The sequence below is a fragment of the Culicoides brevitarsis genome, chromosome 3 (assembly GCF_036172545.1).
Source record: "Culicoides brevitarsis isolate CSIRO-B50_1 chromosome 3, AGI_CSIRO_Cbre_v1, whole genome shotgun sequence".
Classification (NCBI taxonomy): Eukaryota; Metazoa; Arthropoda; class Insecta; order Diptera; family Ceratopogonidae; genus Culicoides; species Culicoides brevitarsis.
This window is the reverse complement of record NC_087087.1, coordinates 13652761-13677843: the sequence shown is the minus strand read 5'-3', so window position 1 is coordinate 13677843 and position 25083 is coordinate 13652761. Positions and strand designations below refer to the sequence as shown.

At 27.3% G+C, this 25083-nt stretch overlaps 1 protein-coding gene across 3 annotated transcripts in view; it reads left to right on the top strand.

The window, feature by feature from the left end:
• Positions 1-373: 373 nt before the first annotated feature.
• LOC134835619 (acetylcholine receptor subunit alpha-like) overlaps positions 374-25083 on the top strand; it is a 72019-nt gene continuing 47309 nt past the window's right edge. For all 3 annotated transcript variants that reach the window (XM_063850518.1, XM_063850519.1, XM_063850517.1), the window contains exons 1-3: positions 374-638; positions 21380-21424; positions 22291-22400. In XM_063850518.1, coding sequence (XP_063706588.1) covers positions 426-638; positions 21380-21424; positions 22291-22400 — 368 coding nt within the window. In that variant the 5' untranslated portion in view covers positions 374-425. The remainder of the gene's footprint in view (positions 639-21379; positions 21425-22290; positions 22401-25083) is intronic.

Below are 25083 nucleotides of genomic sequence, written 5' to 3'. Positions count from 1 at the left end.
TCCATTATGCGCCCAGCAAAAAAGTTAATTACAATTTGTGCGCGTCAAAAGTATCGACGGGAGAGAAATTCGGATTGTTTTAAATTGCATCAAGGTGCGATAAACATAGCCCGAAACAATGAATAATTCATAATTGATTGATCAAAATGAGTTTGTGTCAGATTGGATTTCATTCAAATAAATAAAAAAAAAATCAAATAAATATTTAAAAAAAATTAAATTAATAAAAAAAAAAATAAAAATTTAATAATAATGATGACAAGAAAAATAAGTTAATTGACACACCATTTGTGGGTGTTCGTTCAATATTCCATATAGCTCAGTATTTGTAGTGTTAATTAATCAATAATCAATTATAAAGAGGCGTGAAAAAGGAGCAAATATTTAATAGCGTCTCGTGTTAATTAAAGCGCGTGGCAGCAAACATGAGAATTGGATCGCCTACGACAGGCGAGACATTCCGCGCATGGCTGCTGTCCGCTCTCGTAGTCCACGGAGCGGTGGCAGGCAATCCGGATGCCAAGCGTCTGTACGATGATCTCCTTAGCAATTACAACAAACTGGTACGACCCGTGGTCAATACATCGGATGTGCTACGGGTTTGCATCAAACTGAAGTTGTCACAGTTGATCGATGTGGTAAGTAATTTTTTTTTTTTTTTCAGTTAAAAATTGATTGAAGTTTTAAATGAAATTTCATTTTATTTTAAAAATTCTAACAAATTAATGACGTTGAAATAAAATTTTTATCGAATTTAAAATTTCGAAATATTTTTAAGATTCTCAACTTTTACAAAAAATTATTTTCGAAGACTCAAATCTTTGGAAGTAATTTAAAAAATTTCGAAATTAATTTTCGAAAATAATTTTAAAATTTTCGAAATTAATTTAAGAAACAATTCTTAAATTTTCGAAAATAATTCAAAATTTGAAATTAAGTTAAAATTTTCAATTTTCAAATTTTCGAAAATAATTCACAAATTTTCGAAGCTAATTTTCAAATTTTTGAAACGATTCTTAAATTTTCGAAAATAATTCACAAATTTTCGAAGTTAATTTTCAAATTTTCGAAAATAATTCACAAATTTTCGAAATTAATTTTAAAATTTTCGAAACAATTCTTAAATTTTCGAAAATAATTCACAAATTTTTGAAATTAATTTTAAAATTTTCGAAACAATTCTTAAATTTTCGAAAATAATTCACAAATTTTCGAAACGAAATTTTCGAAAATAATTCACAAATTTTTGAAATTAATTTTAAAATTTTCGAAACAATTCTTAAATTTTCGAAAATAATTCACAAATTTTCGAAATTAATTTTAAAATTTTCGAAAATAATTCACAAATTTTCGAAAATAATTTTGAAATTTCGAAAATAATTACAAATTTTCGAAATTAATTAAAAATTTTCGAAAATAATTACAAATTTTCGAAAATAATTTTAAAATTTTCGAAAATAATTCAGAAATTTTCGGAATTAATTTTGAAATACTTTTGAAGAAAATTTGAAATTTTCGAAAAACCCTTTTGAAAAGTTAAATACTTTCGAGAATTGTTCTTGAGTTTTTTGTAAATTACAAATTTTTTAAAAATAAATCTTTGAAAGTATTTAAAAAATATGAGCTTTTTCATATTTGGTTCGAATAGTTGAAAAAAAAATAGTAAAAATTATTATTTTTTCTATTTTTCATGAATTTTTAATTAAAAAAAAATCCATCCAATGTCCATTCATTCAACAAAAATGACCTAACTTGATCCCGTGAAAAATCTCCTTAAAACCACAATTTAACTCTTGTTACTTGCCTGCCATACCGAGTATCGGGTTGTCATTGTATACATGAACAAATCACCCTCATAATCTCCTCTAAAACTTATGTGAATGTGTGCAGATAAAAAGCAATCGCATGTTTCTGTCACATCAAAGATTATCCAGTGGTCCAGACAGAAACACACACACAAACACAGAGATAATGCAACCCATAGAAGCGTGCGTGATTCATTGAATCTTCTGAAATTTGAGTTTTGATGACAGAAAATGAAGACATTTTCATTAGGGCACCGAAGCGATGCAGATAAAGTGATGGGATTGGAAAAAGGGCTCGTTTTATGGGGATTTTATGGATTACTGACACAAAACTTAACCATTTGGAAATCTTTTAATCCCTCGCAGTGGCATAGAGAAATGAATTTTCACGCGTGAAATGTGGCAGCGAGAAATTACAAAATCAATATTTCGGGGAATTTGGCGGCAATCCAGTTGATTAGATGTATTTACGGTTCATTTGTAATGTTATTAAATTAATATTGGTCATTAACTGTGATTGTTGACAATAACAGATTATTACAGGTAACATTCGTTTGAGATGTCAAAAAAGACTAGTTTGCATTGCAAATGAAAGATTTTGTCCTAAAAGTTAACAAATTTTCATCAAAAACCAAATTTTCATTGAAAAATTTGTTCTACAACTAAATAAGTTAGTTCTAAACTTTTAAACTTAGTACTAAAAATAAATATTTTTTTATAAAAAATGAGCAACTTAGTACAAAAATTAAAAAACTTTGTACTAAAAATTATCAAAATATTAATAAAACTGAAAAAGAACCAAAATTTTTTCGCCAAAAATAAAATTTGTACTTAAAGCTTAGTTCTAAAAAAAAAGTTGGTTCTAAAACTGTACAAATTTGTACTAAAATAAAACAACTTAGTACTTAAAATTAATTATTTAGTACTAAAAATTAAGAAATTTGCACTGAAATGCAAAGTTTAGGATTGAGAATGATAAAACATGTGCGGGCTCTTATAAGTTTAGTACTAAAAGCTACAAGTTTGTACTAAAAAATATTTAAAAACTTAATAAAACTGAAAAATTCTACTAAAAAATAATAAATTTGTTATGAAAATGAAAAATTTGTTCTAAAAGTTAACAAAGTTGAAAAAATTTGGATAAAAATTTAACAAATTTGTACAAAAACTTACTTAAGTTAGTACTAAAAATGAATTCTTTGTACTAAAAGTTAATGACTTTGTACTAAAAATAATTATCTCAGTACTAAAATTGAATAATTTTTTTAATACAAATTAAAAAGTTTGTTCTAAAAATGAAAAATTTGTTCTAAAAATTAACAAAGTTGTACTAGATTGAGGAAATTTGTACAAAAACTAATAAATTTAGTACTAAGCTTGAACAGTTTTGTTTTAAAATTAAACAAATTTGTATTAAAAATTAATTCTTAGTACTAAAAATGAGAAAATTTGTACTAAAAATTAATAACTTAGTACTAAAATTGAATAATTTTTAATACAAATTAAAAGTTTGTTCTACAAATTAAAAATTTGTTCTAAAAATTAAGAAATTTGTATTTAAACTAAGCAATTTAGTACTAAAAATTAACAAATTTGTACTAAAAACGAAATTTTTGTACTAAAAATTTAAAAAAGCCCTTCGCATGCAAATTTCTCACCTCACCACTGCCTCTGAACCTAAATGACAGAATGGAATCTACCGTTTTTCATCACACAAATTAGAATTTAGTGTCATAATAAGTCTACCATCTACAGCAAAAAGCATAGAACGGGTCCTATAAAATAAACAAAATTGAACAACAAACTCAACCCACAAAACAAGTTTTGCTCCTCTCACTCCTTCGTCTCTCTTATGATTAGATGGGAATTTAGGTTTTCTCCCTCCCGAAAATTTTATCATCTAAAATTGTGTGTACCTATGATGTGTCAACTTTTTCGGAAAAGTATTGTTTCGTATCTTGTTCCAACCAGATACACGACAAAATGACATACTAATAAATAAATGAAGGCAAGTTGCACACATTATGACATAGTTTTAGCTGAAAAGGCTTTTGATGTGTTGAGTTGAGTGTCTCTTTTGTTTCTCTCGATTGTTTTGTGTCTCTGTGTCAAAACGAGACTCTATTTGGGATATTTGACAAATAAATTTATAATATTTTGATAACTGTTTATATATTTGCGAACAAAAGAGAACACACACAAGTTGCATAACGAAAATATTAAATTTACATATGGAGCTTTATGGGCTTTGATTGCATTCTCTTGCGTTGCATGAGAGACAAAATTTCGAGAGAGAGATAAAGTTGTTTGGATTGGTTTTAAGTGCGCTTAAAAAGTTGTTCTGATGAATAAATTTTCATCGTTCGTCCTTCAAAGAGATTGATCTACGTGACCTTCTCCCTTACTCTCTCTCTCACTCTGTGGCATCGATGGGCATGTCGTTGACACGTTCCACAAAGACACAACCATCATTTATTATGAAATATACGAACATAAATTCTCCGTTCCGAATGATAAAATATTGTCTTAACTTTAACTACGAACGACGATGTACGGCAGAGTAAAAATTGTGCGGAAAATGTTTGTTGACTTCAGCTCATTTTTTATTATCTAGTTAGTTGCGCGTGGAGAGCAAAACCTTCCAGCTTGTGTAAAAGACGACATTTGTCACATTTTGATCTATTAAATCAGCCACTCCCACCAACCAACTATTTTTGAGGACATTAATTTTCTTCTCGTATTTTTTTTACTGCCTGAATCACGTAGAGTCATGCTGTCATCTTGTCGTCGTCGTCGTCGATTCCATCGGAGAATTGAACATTTTTGTAATAATTTATGGCAGTTTTTTTTATTTTGGTGAAAGGTTTTACGATCAAATATTGGGCTTTGACAATCAATGTTTGGATTACCTTGAGGCTAAGGAAGTTTGATCTTATGCCGATTTTGATTCAAAGTACCAAAGTTGGCATAAAAATGAACAATTTTATCGAAAATTAATTTTGGTCGTTTGAAAATTTGTACTAAAAATGAACAACTTAGTACTAAAAAATAACAAAGTTGTTCTAAAAATTATCAAAATTTTGATAAAACTTAATAAAATAAAATACTCTTAAAACTCACAAATTTGTCCTTAACTACAAAGCAAAAGTTTGTACTAAAAACTTTGTACTAAAAATGTTAGTACTAAATTTGAAAAGAATTATTAAATTTTGTAAAAAATTAAAAGAATTTAAGTTAAATTTGTTCTGAGAATGAAAAATACTAAAATGAATAAATTTGTTTTTAAATTGAGAGACTTAGTACTAAAAATTAAGAAATTTGTACTAAAATTGAGCAGTTTAGTACTAAAACTGAAAAAATTGTAATAAAATTTGACAACTTAGTTCAAAATCTGAAAAAATTTAAAATGAAGAATTTAGTACTAAAAGTGAACAAATTAGTACTAAAAATTATTTTAAAAAATTTGATAAAACTGAATAATGAGTTCTAAAAATTTAAAATTTCGTTGTCAAAATAAAAGTTTGTACTAAAAGTTAAAAATTCGTTTTGAAACTAAAGAAGTTGGCTCTAGAGCTAAAAAAAAATTGTATGGAAATAAAATAACTTTGTACCAATAATGAGCATTTTAGTACAAAAAATTATAAACTTTGCTCTAAATATGAAAAAAAAATCTAAGAGTTAACAAAGTTGTACAAAACTGAACAAATTTGTACTAAAACTAGACAACTTAGTTCTAAAACTGAAAAAAATGAAATAAAACAAAACAACTAAATACTTGAAATGAACAATTTAGTACTAAAAATGCAGAAAAACCAAAAAAAAAAAGAAGTACTAAAAATATACGAAGTTTTAGTACTAAAAGTTACAAACTCGTACTAAAAATTATTTAAGACTTAATAAAACTGCAAAATAGTACTAAAAAGACTAAAAATTACAAAATTTGCACTTAAAAATGTAAAATTTGTACTAAAAGTTAAAAAAATTGTGTAAAACTGAATAATTTTTTACAAAAAATTTACAAGTTTGTACTAAAACTTAAAAAATTAGTACTAAATTTGAATAATTTTGCTTTAAAATTGAAAAAAATAATACTCAAAGTAAATTCTTAGTACTAAAAAGGAAAAAATTACTAAAAATGAAAAACTTTGTTTTAAAAACGAACAAATTAGTACTAAAATTTCTACTAAGTTTCTTTAATATAATTTTTTTAAATCAACTTCTGGTTTATACAAAAATCAAATTCCGGTCCTACCTCAATAAAAAAGGTGATTTTCATTCCATTAAATCGCAAGAATGTCTCCCTTTATTTGTCGGGTTTATCAAGATTTTTTTCATTTTTTGTTAAAATTGCGAATGTGGACACGTTCAATTCAAAAATAAACGAAATACGTGACCAAATCTCAAACGTCTGAGTTTACTTATGAGCAAAAAAAAAACCTGCCGAAAAAATCGCAAACACACAAAGAAATGTGACTCGGCATAGAAGAGGAAGTGTTTGCTAACAGCTGTTAAAAAGGTATGTGTCAACATCAACAACTTTTGTAACGCCTGCATACCTTTCGTAGCACATACCAAAAAATAAAATACGAAAATGATTGTTGTTATGCATGATAAATTACTGATGTTTGATAAATGAATCGAGTGAATGCCGTATGCTTCGCCAAACTGATTGATCGGTAAATAACAATTTATATGGCAAACTTTTCGGAGGTACGGGAAAAGTGTGTCAGCAGCTTGTGTTTTTTCCCATGCCCAAAAGGAACAGTTACAAGGAATAGGACACAAAAAAAAAATTATATACAATCATTAAATCACAACAACATCCATTCTCCACTTTATGACCGACACAGACATTGTTTTCTCATATTTCATCGCACATCAAAAGCGAAAAAACACGTTCGTAAGTGGCTCTGCTATCCCAGCAGGAAAACACTTTTGTTATATCTCATCGTCGCTCCGACTATCATCGGTTATTTATTGGAAATGGGAAGAAAAATATGGTCTCCCAAAAAATGTTGTTGTTGTTGTTGTTGTTATGAGAGACACGGATTTTTGGCGTCGCTGTGACTGTCATTCGCACACACTTTTTGTTACGTCTTCAGAGACAAACAGCAAATCACGAACTGATATGAACGGAAAAATATTTATTGTAAAAACAAAGTACAATAAATTTTATCCGGGAAAAAAACGAAGAAGAAGAAGACGTTTTATGGCATACCACTTTTTTGGATTAGAATTTTTTTTTGTATGTCAGATTTATTTTTATTTAAAGGAGACATGATTTTTGGGAATTTTATGTATCCATGAGATTCTAGGAACTTGTTTTTGTGGAATATTTATTCGAGTGAGGTTTTTGTATTGCTTTTGGGTTTCTTCATGTTTGTGAAGAAGTCTTTAATTTGAGTTGAGCTCTAAGAATGAGTTCAATGACTTTTGTGATATAAGATGAATATGTTAATGAACCCATTTGGGCTTTTTTTTTTTTTATATAAGACTTAATATATGAAGTAGACAAAAAGTTGTCAGAAATCAATTGGTCATGTTTTTATATTTTTTTTACATTTTTTGCTTCAGAAGTTTTGATCTGTAGTGAAAAAAAACCGGGGAATTTTTTTTTTGAATAACTAGTTTTTTTTTAAATTAATTTAATTAAAAATTTTAATTAAAGTCAATTGATTAATTAAAAAAAAATAAAATATTTTTTTTAAAGACCAGAAATAATTTTGTCAAAAAAAAAATCATTCACTGTTGACACATGTCTTTTGGCAAATTTTTCGATTATTAAATCAAATGAAATAACTTAAATATTAAATTTTATTTGAACTCAATAAAATTAATATAATTTTAATTACCGTTATGTAGATAATTCTTATGGAAAAAATCCGTTACAAATTCAAAAATTGCTAATATAATTAATACCACATCAATTTTGAAGTTAATAGAACAATATTTTTTCATTTTTTTTTTTTGATTTTTTAAGAAATTTTTAAGTCAAACTTTAAAGTTATTTTTCATAAAATCAATAAATTAATTAAAAAATATTCATTAAAATAATTTTTTCTTAAAGTTTTTGTTAAAAATATTGAAAAATTGCGAAATTTCGTTAAAAATTCAAAAGTTTTACGTAAAGATGTTAAAAGAACGGATTATTTTTTTTCCATATTTTTTAAAATAATATATAATTCAATATAATTATTTTAAAACCTTGAGGTATATTAATATTTAAAAGAAAAACACATTCTTAAATATTTGAAACATGTCATCTAATTTTTTTTAATTAAATTCTTATTAATCGAAATCTTAATTGAAAGACTTTTCAAATTTTGATAGAAAATTATTCCTAATTTTTATTACTTGAAAAAAATTTTTTTAAAAAAAATTTGAAAAAAATTTGAAAATTTGAGACTTTAAAAAAAGCCAAAATACTTTATCTCAGCCCATTTGATTTTAGGATCTTTTTGATTTGTCAAATTAGAAATCTTTAAAGCTTATAATTCTCATGTAACAAAATTTATACCTTCCAAAAATTTAAAAATATCGATTAACTTGTATTTAAGAAATTCAGTAAGGTTAATTTGATCATCTATTCTGTTAAAAATATTTCGTCGACTGTCTTCTTATCCAGAATTATAGTAGAAAATACGCTCCGATGATATTTTATGACTGCAAAGTTCATTCTTTTTAATTATTTTATTACTTTAAAATATCCAGATGAGAATTGTGTTTATTACTCATTAACAGTAGCTCATCACTTCTACTTACAATTTATTTTTTTTAACAGATATTTATTTTTAAAAAAAAAATAGAAACTTCAGTGAGTCTTTTTTTCATAAGTTTCGTTCAGAGGGTTTTATAGACACATCTAGCCGCAGCCAACAATGCCCGTTTAACCATTTCTATTTAATGTAAGTGCAATCCATAATATTTACATGCGCAATCCAACTACAGATTGGCAATGCATACAATTTGTAAGTTTCAAATCTCTTAGGTATAAAAAGTCGAACGTGATCTGATAGTTTTCTACTTTTTTTCCCAATATTTCGTTAATTTATCATTTATGCTTGGTTTGAATTAATTGAAATATTTTTTAGATTCTATTCTTTGTCTGGGATTTTTGTTTTCTTTCGTTACTGCAAAAATTATTGCCCATATTTTTATACTTGACATCAAATTCTTCTTCCATAAAAATTGATTCAAAAAATTTCATTCAAATTTGTTTTTTTTATCGCTGCCAATATTGTTGTGAACTATTGTGAACTCTGAAAAAAAAAATAAAAAAAAGTACCAGCTGCGAAAAAGAAAAAAATAAATACTAACCAGACGTCTCCACACACGACCTACCCAACAAAATTCACATAACTTTTTCGGAAACATTCTCAACTTGTCTTTATTCAAATTTTATCCTTTTGACTTGTAATAAAGTTTGTTCCAATATTTTTGAGCATTTTCATATCCTTATCTCCTCGTTCTTTTTTTTTATTTTTTTTTATTCCCTTCCTCCTCCGAGTGTGCTTAAAAGTCTCACAACACATTATTTTCACATGTTTGCTGCACATGCTGTATTATATTACAACAAAAACAAATCTTACCTCTTATTTCCATAAAGTTTTTCTCAGCTGAAAACGAGAAGATATAAAAATGAAAAAGACATAAAAAACGTATAAAATCGTTTTCGTTGTAAAATCGAAGGTATTCTCTGATATTTGTATTGAAAAGGATTTACGATTTTTTTTTGAGACTCGATTAGTTACTCTCGATTTAAAAAAAATAAAAGAAAAAAAATTTAAAATACTCACCGAACAATTCCAAGCTGAAACGAACAAAGTTCAGCTGAAAAGTATCTATCATCAAGGATATCATGTTTGCTGATGATGATGATGACAAACTGCTTTATAATTACTTTAAAATTGCAAATAAAAACTTTTGGTGTTGTCTTGACTTGTCATGTCGTCGAGTAGCTATTTAATCTAATTTATCTTCCATCGTTTCGTTTCCTTGAAACATTTTTACGGAAAAATTTTCCTACCAAAGGCGGCAGTTAGACGGAAAAACATTACCATTTCCCATTTAAATTCGGGCACAAAATGTGTTAATAAAAAACAATTGAGAATTATTTTCAACTTTTTGTATAAATTAACTTCAAGTATCACTTGATTAAAATTTATTTGTTTCACCCAAACGACCAGTAGAGGGGTGAAGAACGATGAATTTATTTATTCCTTTTGTGTGATATTTTCAATTAGAGCACCATTGTTTGGCTCTGCGATGAAATTCGAGTCCATTTTCCGGTGTGAAGTACAATCAAAAGTGACAATAATCTTCAATTTCTCCCTCCTCCTGTTTCAAACGAAAAAAAAAAATTCTTTAAGAAAAAATCAAAAAATTGACATTTCCATTTGAATAGCGGCCGGATTGGATCTGACTGTAATTTAAACATTACTTGCATTTACATTTAAATAGTACTTGAGCCAAGAGGGGATTCCTTACTGCGAAAGAGGCTTTGTCTGACTTTTATATGTTTATAAATCAATATTTTCATATTATTTTGTTTTCTCTTCGTTTTTTTTTTTGATGATGATGCCATGAATGACGGTTGAAGACTTTATTTTTTTGGGGAGGGAGGAAGGAGGGGGAGGAACATCTATACATTTTATTAAAATTGAAATGTAAACTTTGTTTTGTTTATCAAAAACTTTGCATTCATTTCACAGAATCCAATACCAATCAGCCAAATGTCAGTTGCAAAAGTTTTGACAACAACAAAAAAAAAAATGTTGGTCGTATTTGTTTCTTTGGTTGTAAAAATGAAATGTTAAAACTAAATACAGCCATGAGAGGAAACTGAGATTGGAATAAAAATTATTTTTATTTTCAAATATTTGTTAACATAGTTTTTAATATGAAACTTTTCCTGAAGTATGTATTGATTTTGGTTTGGAACATGTAATGTTATACTTTTTCATTAGAAAGTTAATTTTGGGAAAATATCGAGGAAAATATCAACTTTATTGGCTTCTTTCGTTACAACTTTACTACCAAATTTACATATATGTGAAGTTAAAACATATTTTTTGAAAATTTTGAAAGTTTCTCATTTTGTTACTCCTCAAAAAAATTTCATTAATGAAATTACCTTTTCAATAAAAAAAATTGAATAAAATATTTAAAAAAAATTGAAAATTAATTTTAAAAAAATTGAAAAAAATCTACTGCAAACTAAATTTTATTTTTGAATTTAAAATTAAAATAAATAATAAATAAATTAAATAAAATAAAAATTTTATATTTTTTTTAAATAAAATTTAATATAATTTTAGCTAATTTAACTTAAATTAATAGACGATTTTTTTTTATTAAAAATTATTGAAATTTGTAAGACAAAAACATGGCGAATAAGTTATTTAAAAATATAACTACAAAAATTTGAGAATCGCCTTTTTGCTGATTCATACTTTTTATATTTTTGATAAAATTGTTTATATTTAGTATTAAAAACAAGTTTCTAAAAGCTTTTTTCACAAAAATTTTACATTTAGAATAAATTTTATTATTTAGTGAATTCACAATTTATTACTCCTCGAAAAAAATTCATAAATGAAAAGTAAACCAACCTTTTATTGTTTTTTCTATCTATTCTGAACTAATTTTTAATTTGAGATTTAAGTAAAAATTTTAATAAAATAATTTAGGAGTTATAGTTAATATTTTCTACAAAAAAAAAATTAATTAAATTTTACAATTTAATTAAAATTAAATTATATATTTTAATATTTTTTTAAATAAAATAAAAATTTTTGAGCAAAAATCATGGCGTAGAAAATATTGAAAAAATATAACAGTTAAAAATTAGAAAATCGCTTATTTGCTAATTCATACTTTTATTTCTATTGATAAATTTGCTCATAATTAGAAAGTTTCTAATTTTTTTTTATGTTAAAAATAGTTTTTAAAAAAAACTAATCAAATTAAAATTAAATTTAGTGAATTCAAAATTAAGTTTCACAATTTATTACTCCTCAGGACTTTTAATTCCATTGAAACTTTGTAACGCAATAACTCATGTTTTGTATCCCGAATTTCTTCTCTGATTTTTGAAATGCATTTATATTTAACATTAGTAGGTTTAAGTGAAAAAAAAATTTAAAAAATGTCAAATATTTGTGGAAAATTTCTTAAAAATTGCATGTTATGTTCATTGCATAACACAAAGGAGCAAAAAAAAATTTTTTCTCTAAAATTTTGTGCATTGCATATTTTTTGATATATTTTTAAGATTTTTTTAAAAGCTTCTTAAGAGTTCTTTTGAAATACCTTTTTCATAAGAACAAATTTAAACAAAAATAGTATTTTAAGTATAGAAAATTTTCTACTCTTACTTCAATTATTTTTCGATGTGTAAACTTTGATTCAACTTGCGTCACTTTGAACAAATTTCCCATCATCATTTGAAGCGCAGATAACAAAACTATCACATTTAATGCACATTTAATGGTAGTTAAGTGCCACAACTATCATCCACACATTTCAAATCAATATTTTTCCACACTTGAAATAATTCATCTTCGTTCCATGTCGTCTCACTTCAATCACACAACCCGATGCTTCCCTTTTTCGCTACATTACACAGCATGCTACTTCAATTTATATCTCTCTGCAAGCCGCCTCCCATCACGAACAAACACATCGCTCTCATCGAAATTATTATAAAAGGCTAGAACTAGATAAAATTTTATATTAATACGAGCTAAAACATCAATTTCATCGGAATCTCATTCATTATTTGATTATTGTTAAAAACGAATGTTCACACGTTCGAGCGGAGAGAGAACCATTTTTCGGATTATAAATGGAATGAAATTGCAATATGTTTTCGTGTTCCATGTCCCGAAATGATAGTTTGACACTAAATGGTAACTATGCCACACACGATCGGAGTGCAATTGTTGATGTTGCATGTTATATATTGGTAACAACCTCACTGCTGTTCCCTTCGATGTCTGTGGCAATATGATGACACTAATATAATTTTTTTTATCTCTCCAGTTGAAAAAATACACCTTTCAATATTTGATTTTTTAGGTCATTCCTTTTAGAAGTTATGAAAAAATTAAAAAAAAATTGTGACAGTTTTAGAAAGTTTGTCAATTAGAAGATTAGAAAATACACTTGAAAGAGAAAAACTAGGCTCAGACAGATTTTCGGCAAAGATTTTAAAAGAAGAAAAATTTACGCTTGAGAAAAGTTGTTTTTCTTTAATTTTTACAAAAATTACAATAAATTCTATAAAAAAATAATTTTTCATTAAAAAAAATTCAATAAAAATAGATATATTAAATTTTTAAAAAAATCGAAAAATAATATAAAAAAAAAACATAATTTATATTATTTTAATTCAAATTACTAAAGTAAAACGTAAATTAAAAAAAATATTTATAAATATTAATAAATTAAATTTTAAAAATTGTAGATAATTAAAAAAACGTGAACAAGTTGTAAATTAATTAAAATTTAAAAAAAAATATTTAATAAATTTTATTTTAAATTTTTAAAATAAATTTATTTAATTTTAAATTTTATAATTTAAAAAATTAAAATTAAATAAATTTAATTTTAATTAATTTTAATTAATTTTTAATTTTAATTCTATTTATTAAATTATAAAATTTTAAATTAAATAAATTTATTTTAATTAAATTTATTAAATATTTTTTTTAATTTTTTAATTAATTTACAACTTGTTCCCGTTTTTTATATTCTAGAAATTTTTATTGATTTTTTTTTTTAATAGAAAAATTATTTTTTATAGATTTTTTATTGATTATAGATTATAAATTTAATTTAATTTAATTTATTTTATTTTTTGACCATAACTAATTAAATTATAAAATTAATTTAATAATTTATTAGGTTTATTAATTTTTAAATAAAATTTAATTTTTTTTTAATAAAAATAAAAAAAAAATAAAATTGATTGAATTAATAAGTTAATAATTAAATAAATATTTATTAAAAATTAAATTAAAATTTATGAAAAATAGTCTTAAAATAAAATATAAATTTTACAAAATGCGCTTAAGTTTTCCGTTTTCAGAAGAAAAAAAATTGTGAATAATTTTTTTTTTAATTGTCAAATTTTAATTGCTATGTTTACACAGATTGACAAAATTTTTACATGAAAATCAATTTTTTTTCAATAACATATATTCATGTAAAAATGTATGTTATTTTTTTTTTCAATTAATTTTAGAACAAAAAACCTAAATTAAAGTTGCACCCAAAATTTCTCTCCAAACAATATGTCATCAGGCCGAACAAAAAAGTTGCAAACACTGATAATAATAAAACTAAATAGATCATCTTGGATAATCTGCACAACTAATCCGATTAAAAACTTATCTTGGAAATATATATATTTTGCCAGATCATGACATTTAATTTTATTTCGCAGTATTAAAACTAATTTTCCACAGGAGACTACTTTCCATCGATGCCATTATTTTTTTCGTTTTTTTTTTCGAAAGATGAGAAACACTCAATTATCGAAGATGACAAGAATCGGTGGGGCGATGACACAATATTTCAACTTTTTGTGTCGATTTTAAGCGATGAAGCGACGACATCGGCGCAGATAAATTACAAATGAACAATCAAAATATTATCGATTCATCATCGTTTATATCGCAGCGACGACATGTGACGTGTGTCTGTCACAATTGTTGTGTTTCAATTATGTAAAAACCACAAAAATTATAGCGGATAATTTGACATGCTTGAACATTTGCAAACACATCCAAATTTGCACATACGAGATGCAATAAAATGGATTATCGCGTGATGATGGAGTGGTGTGAACTTTTTTTTTTGATCATAACGGTCGATGTGTGAAATTGTTTTTTCATCCATGATGTGAATTTTTTTTATCAAATGATTTTTGGCAAATTGATTTTTTGTTGAACCTAAACTCAAAAAATTCACTAAAAATCTTTAAATTTGTTTAAAATAAAAATCTGATGATTTTTAATGAAATTTAGCTCAAATCCAATCAAGACATGAAACTATGACGTTAATGAATTCCCACAAACGCTCCATGAGATCATTTTACGAGGATGACAATGTTTATCCCGAGTTACTACTGCCCATCGCACACAGGGTTACTTACCGCAAACGTTTCAGCTTTTCCCTTGTAACGAACGCGAGACATTCAGCGCTCACGTTTCACAGTAATTTATCATACTTTTTTATGCTCATACACTCGTTAACTTTGCTATCTACGCTGCAAAATGCTTTACAGAAAGATTGCAAGACAGTAATAAATTTTAGTTGCTATCTGTGCACGAGAACGACGAACAATCGCAATTTTGTGAAATGATGATGGGACGACGACGACGACGATGCTGGTAGTCGTGGTAGAGGAAAATGTAGGACAACAACAGGATGTAAAAAGCGATTCTCTCGCGTTCATGCATGTTTGTCTAAGTAACGACCGTAAAATAAGCGCATTTTAAAAATGCATTTGCACACCGGATTAAGCGAGATTCAATATGGGCAGCAGCAGCAGCGGGAGAGAAAATGGTGTTGATAATATTTTAAGATCTAATGCAGACATAAAATCACGATATTCCATATTTTGCACAATTCCCAATGGGCGAATGTTCTGCGGTATCGTTGCGTTGTATTTGCTTGAAAAGGTCACATAATTGAATAGAAAATTTACTACTGGAGGCTATTTATTTGGAAAATGTTTACTTTATTTAGCTACCTTGCTGCTTTACTCGTTGGTTTGTGATTAGTAACACTGCCGCGAACCGCATCAGTGAATGGTTGCTGAGATTTGTACCTTATGGATTGAGAAGGGGTGGTTTTTAAACGAGAAAGAGCTACTTTTTTTCAAAAATTATTTAATTTTATAGTTTAGATGTTCATAAGCCATAATATAACTATGATGACTGTCAGTAAAGCTTCAAATTAAAAGTTAACAACATATGAAGTCAAATATTAATTCAACTAAAAAGAATATGAATTATTACACTGAATAACAAAAATTTTTTTTTTTCAATCCGCAGAGAAATCCTTCTGTAGGATGATAGAGGGCTTAAAACTTGACAATTTTCTCCTCTACAGTATAGGTCTGAATCTTAGAGTTTTTTTTTTCCACAATCCCTCGAAGTTTGTATGAGATTTTTCATATAAAAATCTTTTTTTTCTATTAAAACCCACGAAAACTCGTTAAAACTGTAAAGTGTTGTACATGTTTGTAAAGTAGAGAAAAAATGCTATACAATGCAATCAATTTGACTCAATTTTAGAAAAATTTTAAGGTATTTTTAGTTCAAATTATTCAAATTTTTGTCATTTTTGAAAATTTTTGGCCAAAATATTTCGAAAAATCGAAAATCTAAATATACCATTAGAAACCTGAGAAAATTTCACCAAAACCACTCTTGGGTGAAAACAAGCTATGTGTTGAAAAAACGCTCGAAATTTCAAAAAAATTGAATTTGTTTGTAGTTTTTTTCGTAAGTCGCTCTCATTTAAAATACTTTGGAACTTTGGTGGCTGTAGAGAAAAAACTCTAAGCCTTAGACCTATACCGTCATCCTACAGAAAGATTTATCTGCGGATTGAAAATTTTTTTTTTGTTATTGAGTGTTATTCTATTAAGTTGCAAACCGGTATCTGACATTTTTTCAAATATTTTATCTTAAACCGAATCCATTTGATTGTTCAAAGATGAATCGATTTCTCGTCGGAGCACCATCAATGTAACTTGTAAATTATATGCAACGAGCTCGCAAATGGTAAAAACTTGGGTTTTTATTATCGGGTTATAGAAATTTGAGCAGTGGCACTATTGCTTTTTTTCATTACGCATCCTATATGAAATACGTCAAGTACATCCAAAAAGTCGTGTAGCAGAAATGCATCATCATTAGTCTCTTCCTTTTTTTTGCCTTCCTCATACAAATATTTGGCGTCTATCCTTGTTGAACCTTAGTACTTTTCGTACTTAATTTAAGTGACTTCATTCAATATTTTCTTTCAGAATAGTTAAGTTCTTCGCTCTACAGCTATTTGTTCAAAGGTGACGGATTGTCACACGTAAGATGATAGTCTGTCTCTATGGTGTAGTCTTCTTGTACCGAAGCCTTATACATTTCATCAAAAAATAAACCTTCTGAGGCATATAATTGATTAAGTCACTATTAAAGAAAAATAATTTTTTAATTAAAGTATTAAAAAAAACTAAAATTTAAATTGTATACTTACCAAATGATTTCTTGATGACTTTTATTTCGTTACGATAGACTATTTCCTATCAATAAGCTTCGTTTTTATTTCTTGATGGGTTAAAATTAAAAATTTTACCAACTAAGAAATTTAATAAAAGAAATTAAAGTTTTGTGAAATTTACTTACTCAATATGTAAAATTAGTAACTTTTCCAACCACCGAGTATAGTGTTGACTCGTTATCATCCACATTAGTAACACTTAACTATACATTAAGAATGGCAACCGCAAAAAAAAATGAATTTCATTTCAAATTTCCTTTCAGGCGCAACTTTTTAATCAGATATGAAACTTAATTTAAATTAAAAACTTATTTGAAAGGAGAAAACTCACAGAATGCACAAAAATAATGGAATCACAACAGAATAATCCTACTTTATGGCGCACAAAAGTACATGAAAGCACACTTATTTAACGGCGCGCAGAGACTTTTCACACTGCACAGAAAAAAAAAGTTTTATTTCAACAAAACATCATTAACCGCACAATTTTCAAAAGAATAAATAAGCAGAACATCACTTTGGTAGAAACATTTAAAAAATTGCACACACAAAAAAAATCTCTTCTCCATGCTAGATCATAAACTTGATTTTATATTAAAAAGTTTAACTTAGTTTTAACGTCTCTTTTGCACTTCCCTCTGTGCACTGATGATGGTGTCGCAACAACGAAAGAGAGAAGAATCATCATCATTATTATTATCATCGTTATATAGTTAATAGTGTCTATTCATATTTAAAATGAAAATAAAAGATAATTGTTATTCAGGATATAAACATTTTCAATGGTTGACCTATTTGTATTATGGGATGAATGTAGTTCCAACATTTTTTTTTCCTTTCTTTCATTATATTTTCTGTCTCTCCTCGTGATGAGGGTAAAAAATGTAGACGAGGAAGTTTCTTTTTTGTTCTGTTTTGCAAATGAACGGAGAACGGAAGACGATGATGAAGTTGTATGAGGCTAATTATGTTTTCTTTAGAAATTCTCAGTTTTTTTTTTGCAAACAATAGTAAAGAAGGAAAAAAGTGAATATTTTATTAGAAATTAAATATAAGCTCTAATTGCAAATATTTTAAAAATTTTAATAGAATTTGTTTTAAAAAATAAGAAAAAAAATTTTTTTTTCAATTTTTGACTTAAGAATCCTATTCTAAATAAAAATTTGTTCAAAAAGGAAAAAAATTGTGTCTAAACCTTTTTAAGTTTCTTAAACCCAGTTTTAAGAATATCAAAATTTTATTAGTTTAAAAAACTTACCTGAATTTTTAAATCCAAAATGTAACTGTCTCCAAACTTTGCTTCAAAATCATTAAAAAAAAGAAAAAAATTTGAGTTAAAAATTAATTAACCTTTTTATCAAATAAATCCTAAACTTGAATCAAAACAACCTGTTTACATCAATTCAACCGCAATTAATGTAATTAGTTTACTCACCTTTTTAATAAAAATTTTCAATCCCGACGTGTGTTTCAAATTGCCTTTACACTCCTTATTTTCCTTTCATTAATGCGAATTTTTTCTGACTAATTTCATCATCGCCATCCGCAATCCGCAGTCCTCTGAAAAAAATAATAATATGATGTTAATCGAATTGGGCAACACAATGTCGACAATCAAATTCGCATTTACTCAAAAGGCTTACTTACCTGTCCCAGACCACCCATAATTTCTCGGCATTGAATGAAATTTGCTATTCGCCTTTAATGATGATACCCCAACAAAAATTCAACACACACAAAAAAAAAGACAAAAAAGGTGGATTCACGAAAAAAAGGCTACAAAATAAACTGTATTTACCCTTCTGGGAATACGCTTTTTGTTAAAGTGTTGAATATATATTTTTTGCTCATTTCGAACCATGAGGCGATGAAAAGATGTGCTTTGCTGTGTTCGGAACATTGGAGAGGATAAAATTGGATAAATTTGAATCGTTACCGATCGGGAAATGAACAATATTTATTTTTGCCAAGGTAGAAATAGGTAAGCTTGATTGATGGCAATTGCCTTGCCGGAAATGATTAATAATGTGATAAAGATCGTGTCATCAGATGCTAATGAGTCAAAAAGTAACGTGCCGCACATTTAACCGGAAACAAGTAATTTAATTATCCTTATATTCATTTAGTTTTGTGCAAAAAGTTTCCGTTGTCACATGCAGAGAGGCATCACTCACTGTTGAAGTTGGGATTGTGTGACATACGTAACTCTATGATGCAAAATGGAGTAAATTTAGTACTTCAAGTTGAAGACTTAAATGATAAAAGTGAAGTTTAAGGCTAATGGATATTTTTGAAAAACTTACACAGTAAAAAATCTAGCCGCGAGACGTGAAAAATTGATATTTTTGGCTTTTCTGAGGCAATGGTAGATTTGCGGGCATATGTTTCTTGGCGAAAAATGATCTACTCGAGACAACAAACAATTCTAGTGAAAAAAAATTTTTTCAAAAAATTTCACCTCAACTTCGATTTTCAAGCAATTTTTGAATTTTTGATCGAAAATGTGTAAATTTTGAAGAATCTTGTTCTATAGAATACTTTAAATCTAAGACTATAGCTATAAAAATTTTATCACTTTTTCAAGGCTTGTTAAAATAAAGCCTTGGGCTTTGACTTTTCTCTAGAACTAGAGCTTTCTCTAGAACTTTGACTTAAAAAGTTTTCTATAGTACAAAATTATTCAAAATAGGTTCCAAAAATGTTCAAAAAAGCTCAATAACCTTAAAAATTATGGAATTTAACTTTTCTTCTATTGAAAGGAACTATTTTAACATCTCAAGGTATTAAACCAACCCCTTGAGATGTTAAAATAGGGCTCCGTAACAGACTTGAAAGAGTTAAATTTAGACCTCTAAGGATAACATTTTCCTTTGTAAATGAGTCCTATTCAAAATTTCTTTAAGTATTTAGGCTGTTTTCGATATTAATTAACTGAAACTCGAACCTGAGCATCATAAAGAGGTTCAATAAGGAGCTTGGAAACATTCAATCTGTCAAAGTTCTTTTTTCATCCATACTTTAATCTGTGGTCGACTACTGGTTGGATTTCCGAGTGTTGGTTAAATGAAGAGTAATTGATCTGTAAAGAAAAAAATTTAGCCTAAGATTGATTTCTTGAGACATAAAGAAAATTTAGCTTCGAGTCAATACAATTTTACCTTTTAACAATTCAAAATTAATCCTTTTTCATTCCATCGCGTCACATACGTTAATAATAAATTCAGCAACTTGAATATTAGATGTTGGTGACACAAACCGGCAACAACTAATCACGTGTCGCATGTTGTCAGGCAGGCAGCAGCAGCAGCAATTTGAGTGAAGAGTGAAATGGCGAGGCGAGGGTAAAGTGATACATAACTGATTATTATTTTATAATAATGCCGGAAATATTATCTACCGGGTTGTATCTATCTATCTATCTCTCTGTGAGAAAATTCTGCCAAGCTACGGACAAACACGACGAACCAACTCTATTAAAAATGAATAACGATGTTATTTAATATTTAGGTCCGAAATTACCATCAAGGTGTTTTTTATTGTTCGTGCAATGTACTCGGCAGCAGAAGCAGCAGCAGTTGTGTGTTGGTTTATGCAAGACTTATAAATTGTGTTAAATGCACTTAATAATTGCACCGTAATGATGGTCATAAATTTCGTGTACTTGACGGGTGAAATGTGAAAGTTGAGGGTTTAGCTTTTTGTAAAGTTGAAGTGATTATAGCGAAAATTCAATAAATTTTGTGTTAAGCTGAAAAGTCAATTAACGTTACTTGAAGGGCTTATTTTATGGTTTAAGGATAAAATAGGAGTTTGAAAGCGAAATTTGACTTACGATGAAATTTATCAATATTCTATAATATTTTCCGAATTTTCTATGCATTTGTGTATAAAAAATGATTTTTAAGTTTATATATAGCATACATAGTACATATATAGTATACAAATAGTATATATAGTATACATATAGTATATATAGTACTATATAGTATTTATATAGTACTATATAGTATTTATATAGTATATATAGTATTTATTTAGTATATATACCCTTATTATAGTATAAATAGCGTATGTATAGTACTATATAGCATATATAGTATTTCAACTTAGTATTTTTCGTTCATTTTTAAAATTATATTCAATCATTAAAATTCATATTAAGGTAAAATTTTAATTTGTTTAATTTTTTTAATATATAATATTTATTAGAAACCAAAATATATTCATTAAATTAAAAATATTAAAACTAACCTCAAAATTTTATCCTTTTTTTCTACTTCCAGAATTTAAAAAATCAAATTATGACAACGAATCTATGGGTCGAACAGGTAAGTTTTCCAAATATAATCCATTTTTAATGCCGATAGTCTTAAATTTTTAAGCTAAATAATAATTTTGACATTTTCACATCACCTCATTGTGGGTAAAGTTTAAAAAAGTTTTTTGTACCAACTTGACACAGATTGAATAACATGTGTTCAGCAATACAAAAAACATACAAAATTAGAGCATTGGGACTTGTCTACATAGTTTCGGTCAATTATGTACTGCCAGATGATCCTTAAAATATTAATTTTTTGTTGGTTGTACTTTTTTCTTTGGATAAAATTTTGTTTTGAGATTTTATAAAAAAATTAGGCTCAAGGAAGGAAACAAAAAAAAACTTGACATCCTGTAGATAAAGGTCCTTCATTAGATTATCAAAAAGGTCTGTTACACATTTTTCGATAGTTTTTCGATTTTTTTAATCGTATTAAAAGAGCGTTGAAAAAAAAAGTTTGTCCCTCATCTGTCGTTGCCAGCTTTTACCCGGAAACCCTTCTCTACATCATTAAAACTCGTCGCAAAGAAATAAAGATTATCTTTTAAAATTTTATTTAATTTTTTCGAGTGTCAAAGAATTTTCATAAATTTTCCCTGTCAAGTATCTTCTTGAAACGTCACAGACTTAAATACATAATTATTAAGTTTGTCGCACAAAAGTTCGACTTTAAAGCACGAGCGACATAATTTAATAAATACACATAAAAGATACACAAAAGCACACAAATTGTGTCATAATTAATGACTTTTTAAATGTTTTATTATTATTTTATGTTGTATATTAAATGAATATTTTTCTTTCTCAGCACGGTCCCTCTGTGCAAAAACATTAAAATTTAACAATTTTTTCAAAAAATTCTCCTTTTTTCAGTCATGGTACGATTATAAATTACGATGGGAACCCAAGGAATATGGCGGCGTTCAAATGTTGCATGTGCCATCGGATCACATATGGCGACCGGATATCGTGCTGTACAATAAGTAAGTGATACTTTTCATTTATTTTCCTTTCATTTTCTTCTCTCTTGCTCCTTTTTTCTGTCTCTCTTTCCATATATATTTATAAATATATATTAGAAAAAAAAGCTCTTTTCTTACGAAGAAAAAAATTTTAATAGAACTAAAATTATAACAACATGAATTAAAGTTTAAGCTAAGAGAGCGTAACTTTAGCAAGGATATATTCTTAATTAAAATCTAGGACATACCACGAGGATATTGTTATAATTATAATGTTATGAAAATGTGTACTACTACTACTACTAAACTCAAGTTAGAAAAAGGAAAAGGATTTTCATGTTTATTAATTAACTAACTGCAGAAAAGTTGAGGAAAAATATTTTTTAAATTTAATTTTAACGGCGATACAGCGAATAATTTTGGATTATCTCATGTTGGCGGGAAAACTTTTTTTAAGAAAAATGTTTTAAAAGGTATGCATATTAACTGATATCATTAATATTACTTTCGAAGGTTTTTAGTTCTGTCAATTTTAAAAGGTTTACGCTCCAAAATGTCACTTATTCAGTTGTATCTTTCAATAGTAAAAAACGGATCAAATTAATCCCTCAAGAGTTAATTTAGTTTCTTTAGAGGTTAATTTCAGAGGAATCAATCTAACTCCTTCAACTCCTCCAAGGATCAAATTAATCTCTTTTAAGAGACTAATCAGACTCTTGAATCTTAAAAGATGAATTTTATTCCTTTAGAGATTTATCTGATCCTTTTAAAGATCAATCTGATCCTTTGAGGGAACAACTTAAACCTCTTTGGTTTTGGTCATCCATCAATCCCTTGAAGAGGTTTATCTTGTCACCTAACTAAGGCTTATTGACGAAACCACAAGATACTGGGAATTCGAAGGAAGGAGGCTATCAGAACATGTCAATAGTTTTGTACCAGACAGGTTGATAAAAACTAGAGAGCTGATAAACATGAACATTACTCAAATTAGAGTCATAGTTACTTTCCTAACAGGGCATGCTAGATTGAATAAATTAATGAGTAGAATGGGCTATAGGAATTCAACGGATTGCAGAATCTGTTACTCAGCAGAAGAAACAGCAGAGCACATTTTATGCGATTGTCCTTATTTGGAACACAAAAGAATGCTGCTTTTGGGAAGCACGAATGGTATAATTGAACCTGAAGAATTTAGGGACTTCTCTCTAAAAGAGATCTTCTCTTTCCTAAAGAGCGTTAGTACGGTTAAAGAAGAATATGGAACAGGTTAAGAATAAAGAAAACCCACAAAAAGCCCTTTTTTGTGTGCTTAGGTTTTAACTAAGAGGTTAATGTGATCCCTTAAGAGTTCAATTGGATCCCATTTTAAAAAATCAATCAGTATTAAACCTGATCAAATTCTCAAAATGGAATAAAATTGAACTCTTGAGAGTTCAAATTGACCTCTTTAGCTGTTAAATTAACTTTTCTGGTTAATCTGATTTTTTCTTGACCATTTTGTATTCTGTATTTTTTGTAATGTTTCAAATTCGTCCTTTTTGCTCAAAAATAGTACTGAAGTAGTCAATTTGAGTTCCTTTCATACATTTGTAGAGAGTCAGTCTTATTTGTAATGGCATTTTTTTTCTATTTCGGTTCAGGAAATCAACCATTCGTTTCATTTTTCTTGAAGCTTGTTTAGATTTTCTTTTTCGGGTTAAAGCGATCGTCAATAATTACTCCTAAATACTTCATCTCTCTTACGCATTGGTATCTTTTTCCATTTAAATCTCTTCTTTTGAGTATCTCTTGAGTATCCTTGCTCACTAAAAATAAAAAAAAACTTTAAAATCTTTTAAAACAAATTTTAAAAAATACTTAACTTTTGGGAAATTTTATTTGCCTAAAAAATTTTAATATTAAAATTAAATGACATTTGAGTAGTTTGTGGAAAATTTCGTTGAACTTGAAAATTTACTTTAACTTTGAAAGAAAAACAACTTCAACGAGTTTCCATATTTTTACCAACGTTTCCATAGAAATTATCTGTTCACTTTCTTCTATAAAAGTAAAGGAAATTTCCTTTTCAGATGGGATTTCAACTTTAATTAAGAGATTTAAAAGAATTACGGTTTTATGACATTTTTCATCAATTGAACCGCCCATCCATTTAGCAAAAAGTGTCTCATTCGCCATTTTGCCTTATAAAAACCTCTCATAAAAAAATATATTGAACGTTCCTTTGTGTATTTAACGCAGAAGGAAACTTTCGCAAAGTAACGTCTAAATAAATTGAAATGAAATACCCATCCTGGAAGTCATAAATTTGTTCAGACATCGTTAATTACACGGCTAACGTTATAACATCAGACACGTGATTATTTTTTTTCCCTTTCTTTATGTTCCTCTTTTCAGTCACAATCAATTATTCATAGCCACTCTTCCCATATATGCAACAACGAGAGGCAACAACATGAGGGTTTGAGTGGGTTTTGTAACATTAACTATGGTTTATGGCACACATAAAGTTAGTAGTGTGCGGTAGTTGCGAGCTACCGAACAAACAAAAAAAAATGAAAATGAAAAGAAAAACTCACGTTTACCTCTTTATCAAAAAACATACTCACTCACATATACACCTGGCCTCCTTTTTTCCCATTCATCGTGGTCTGATTTATGTTTGTTTTCCTCTCATGTCTAACATGGCGAAATATTTATTCGT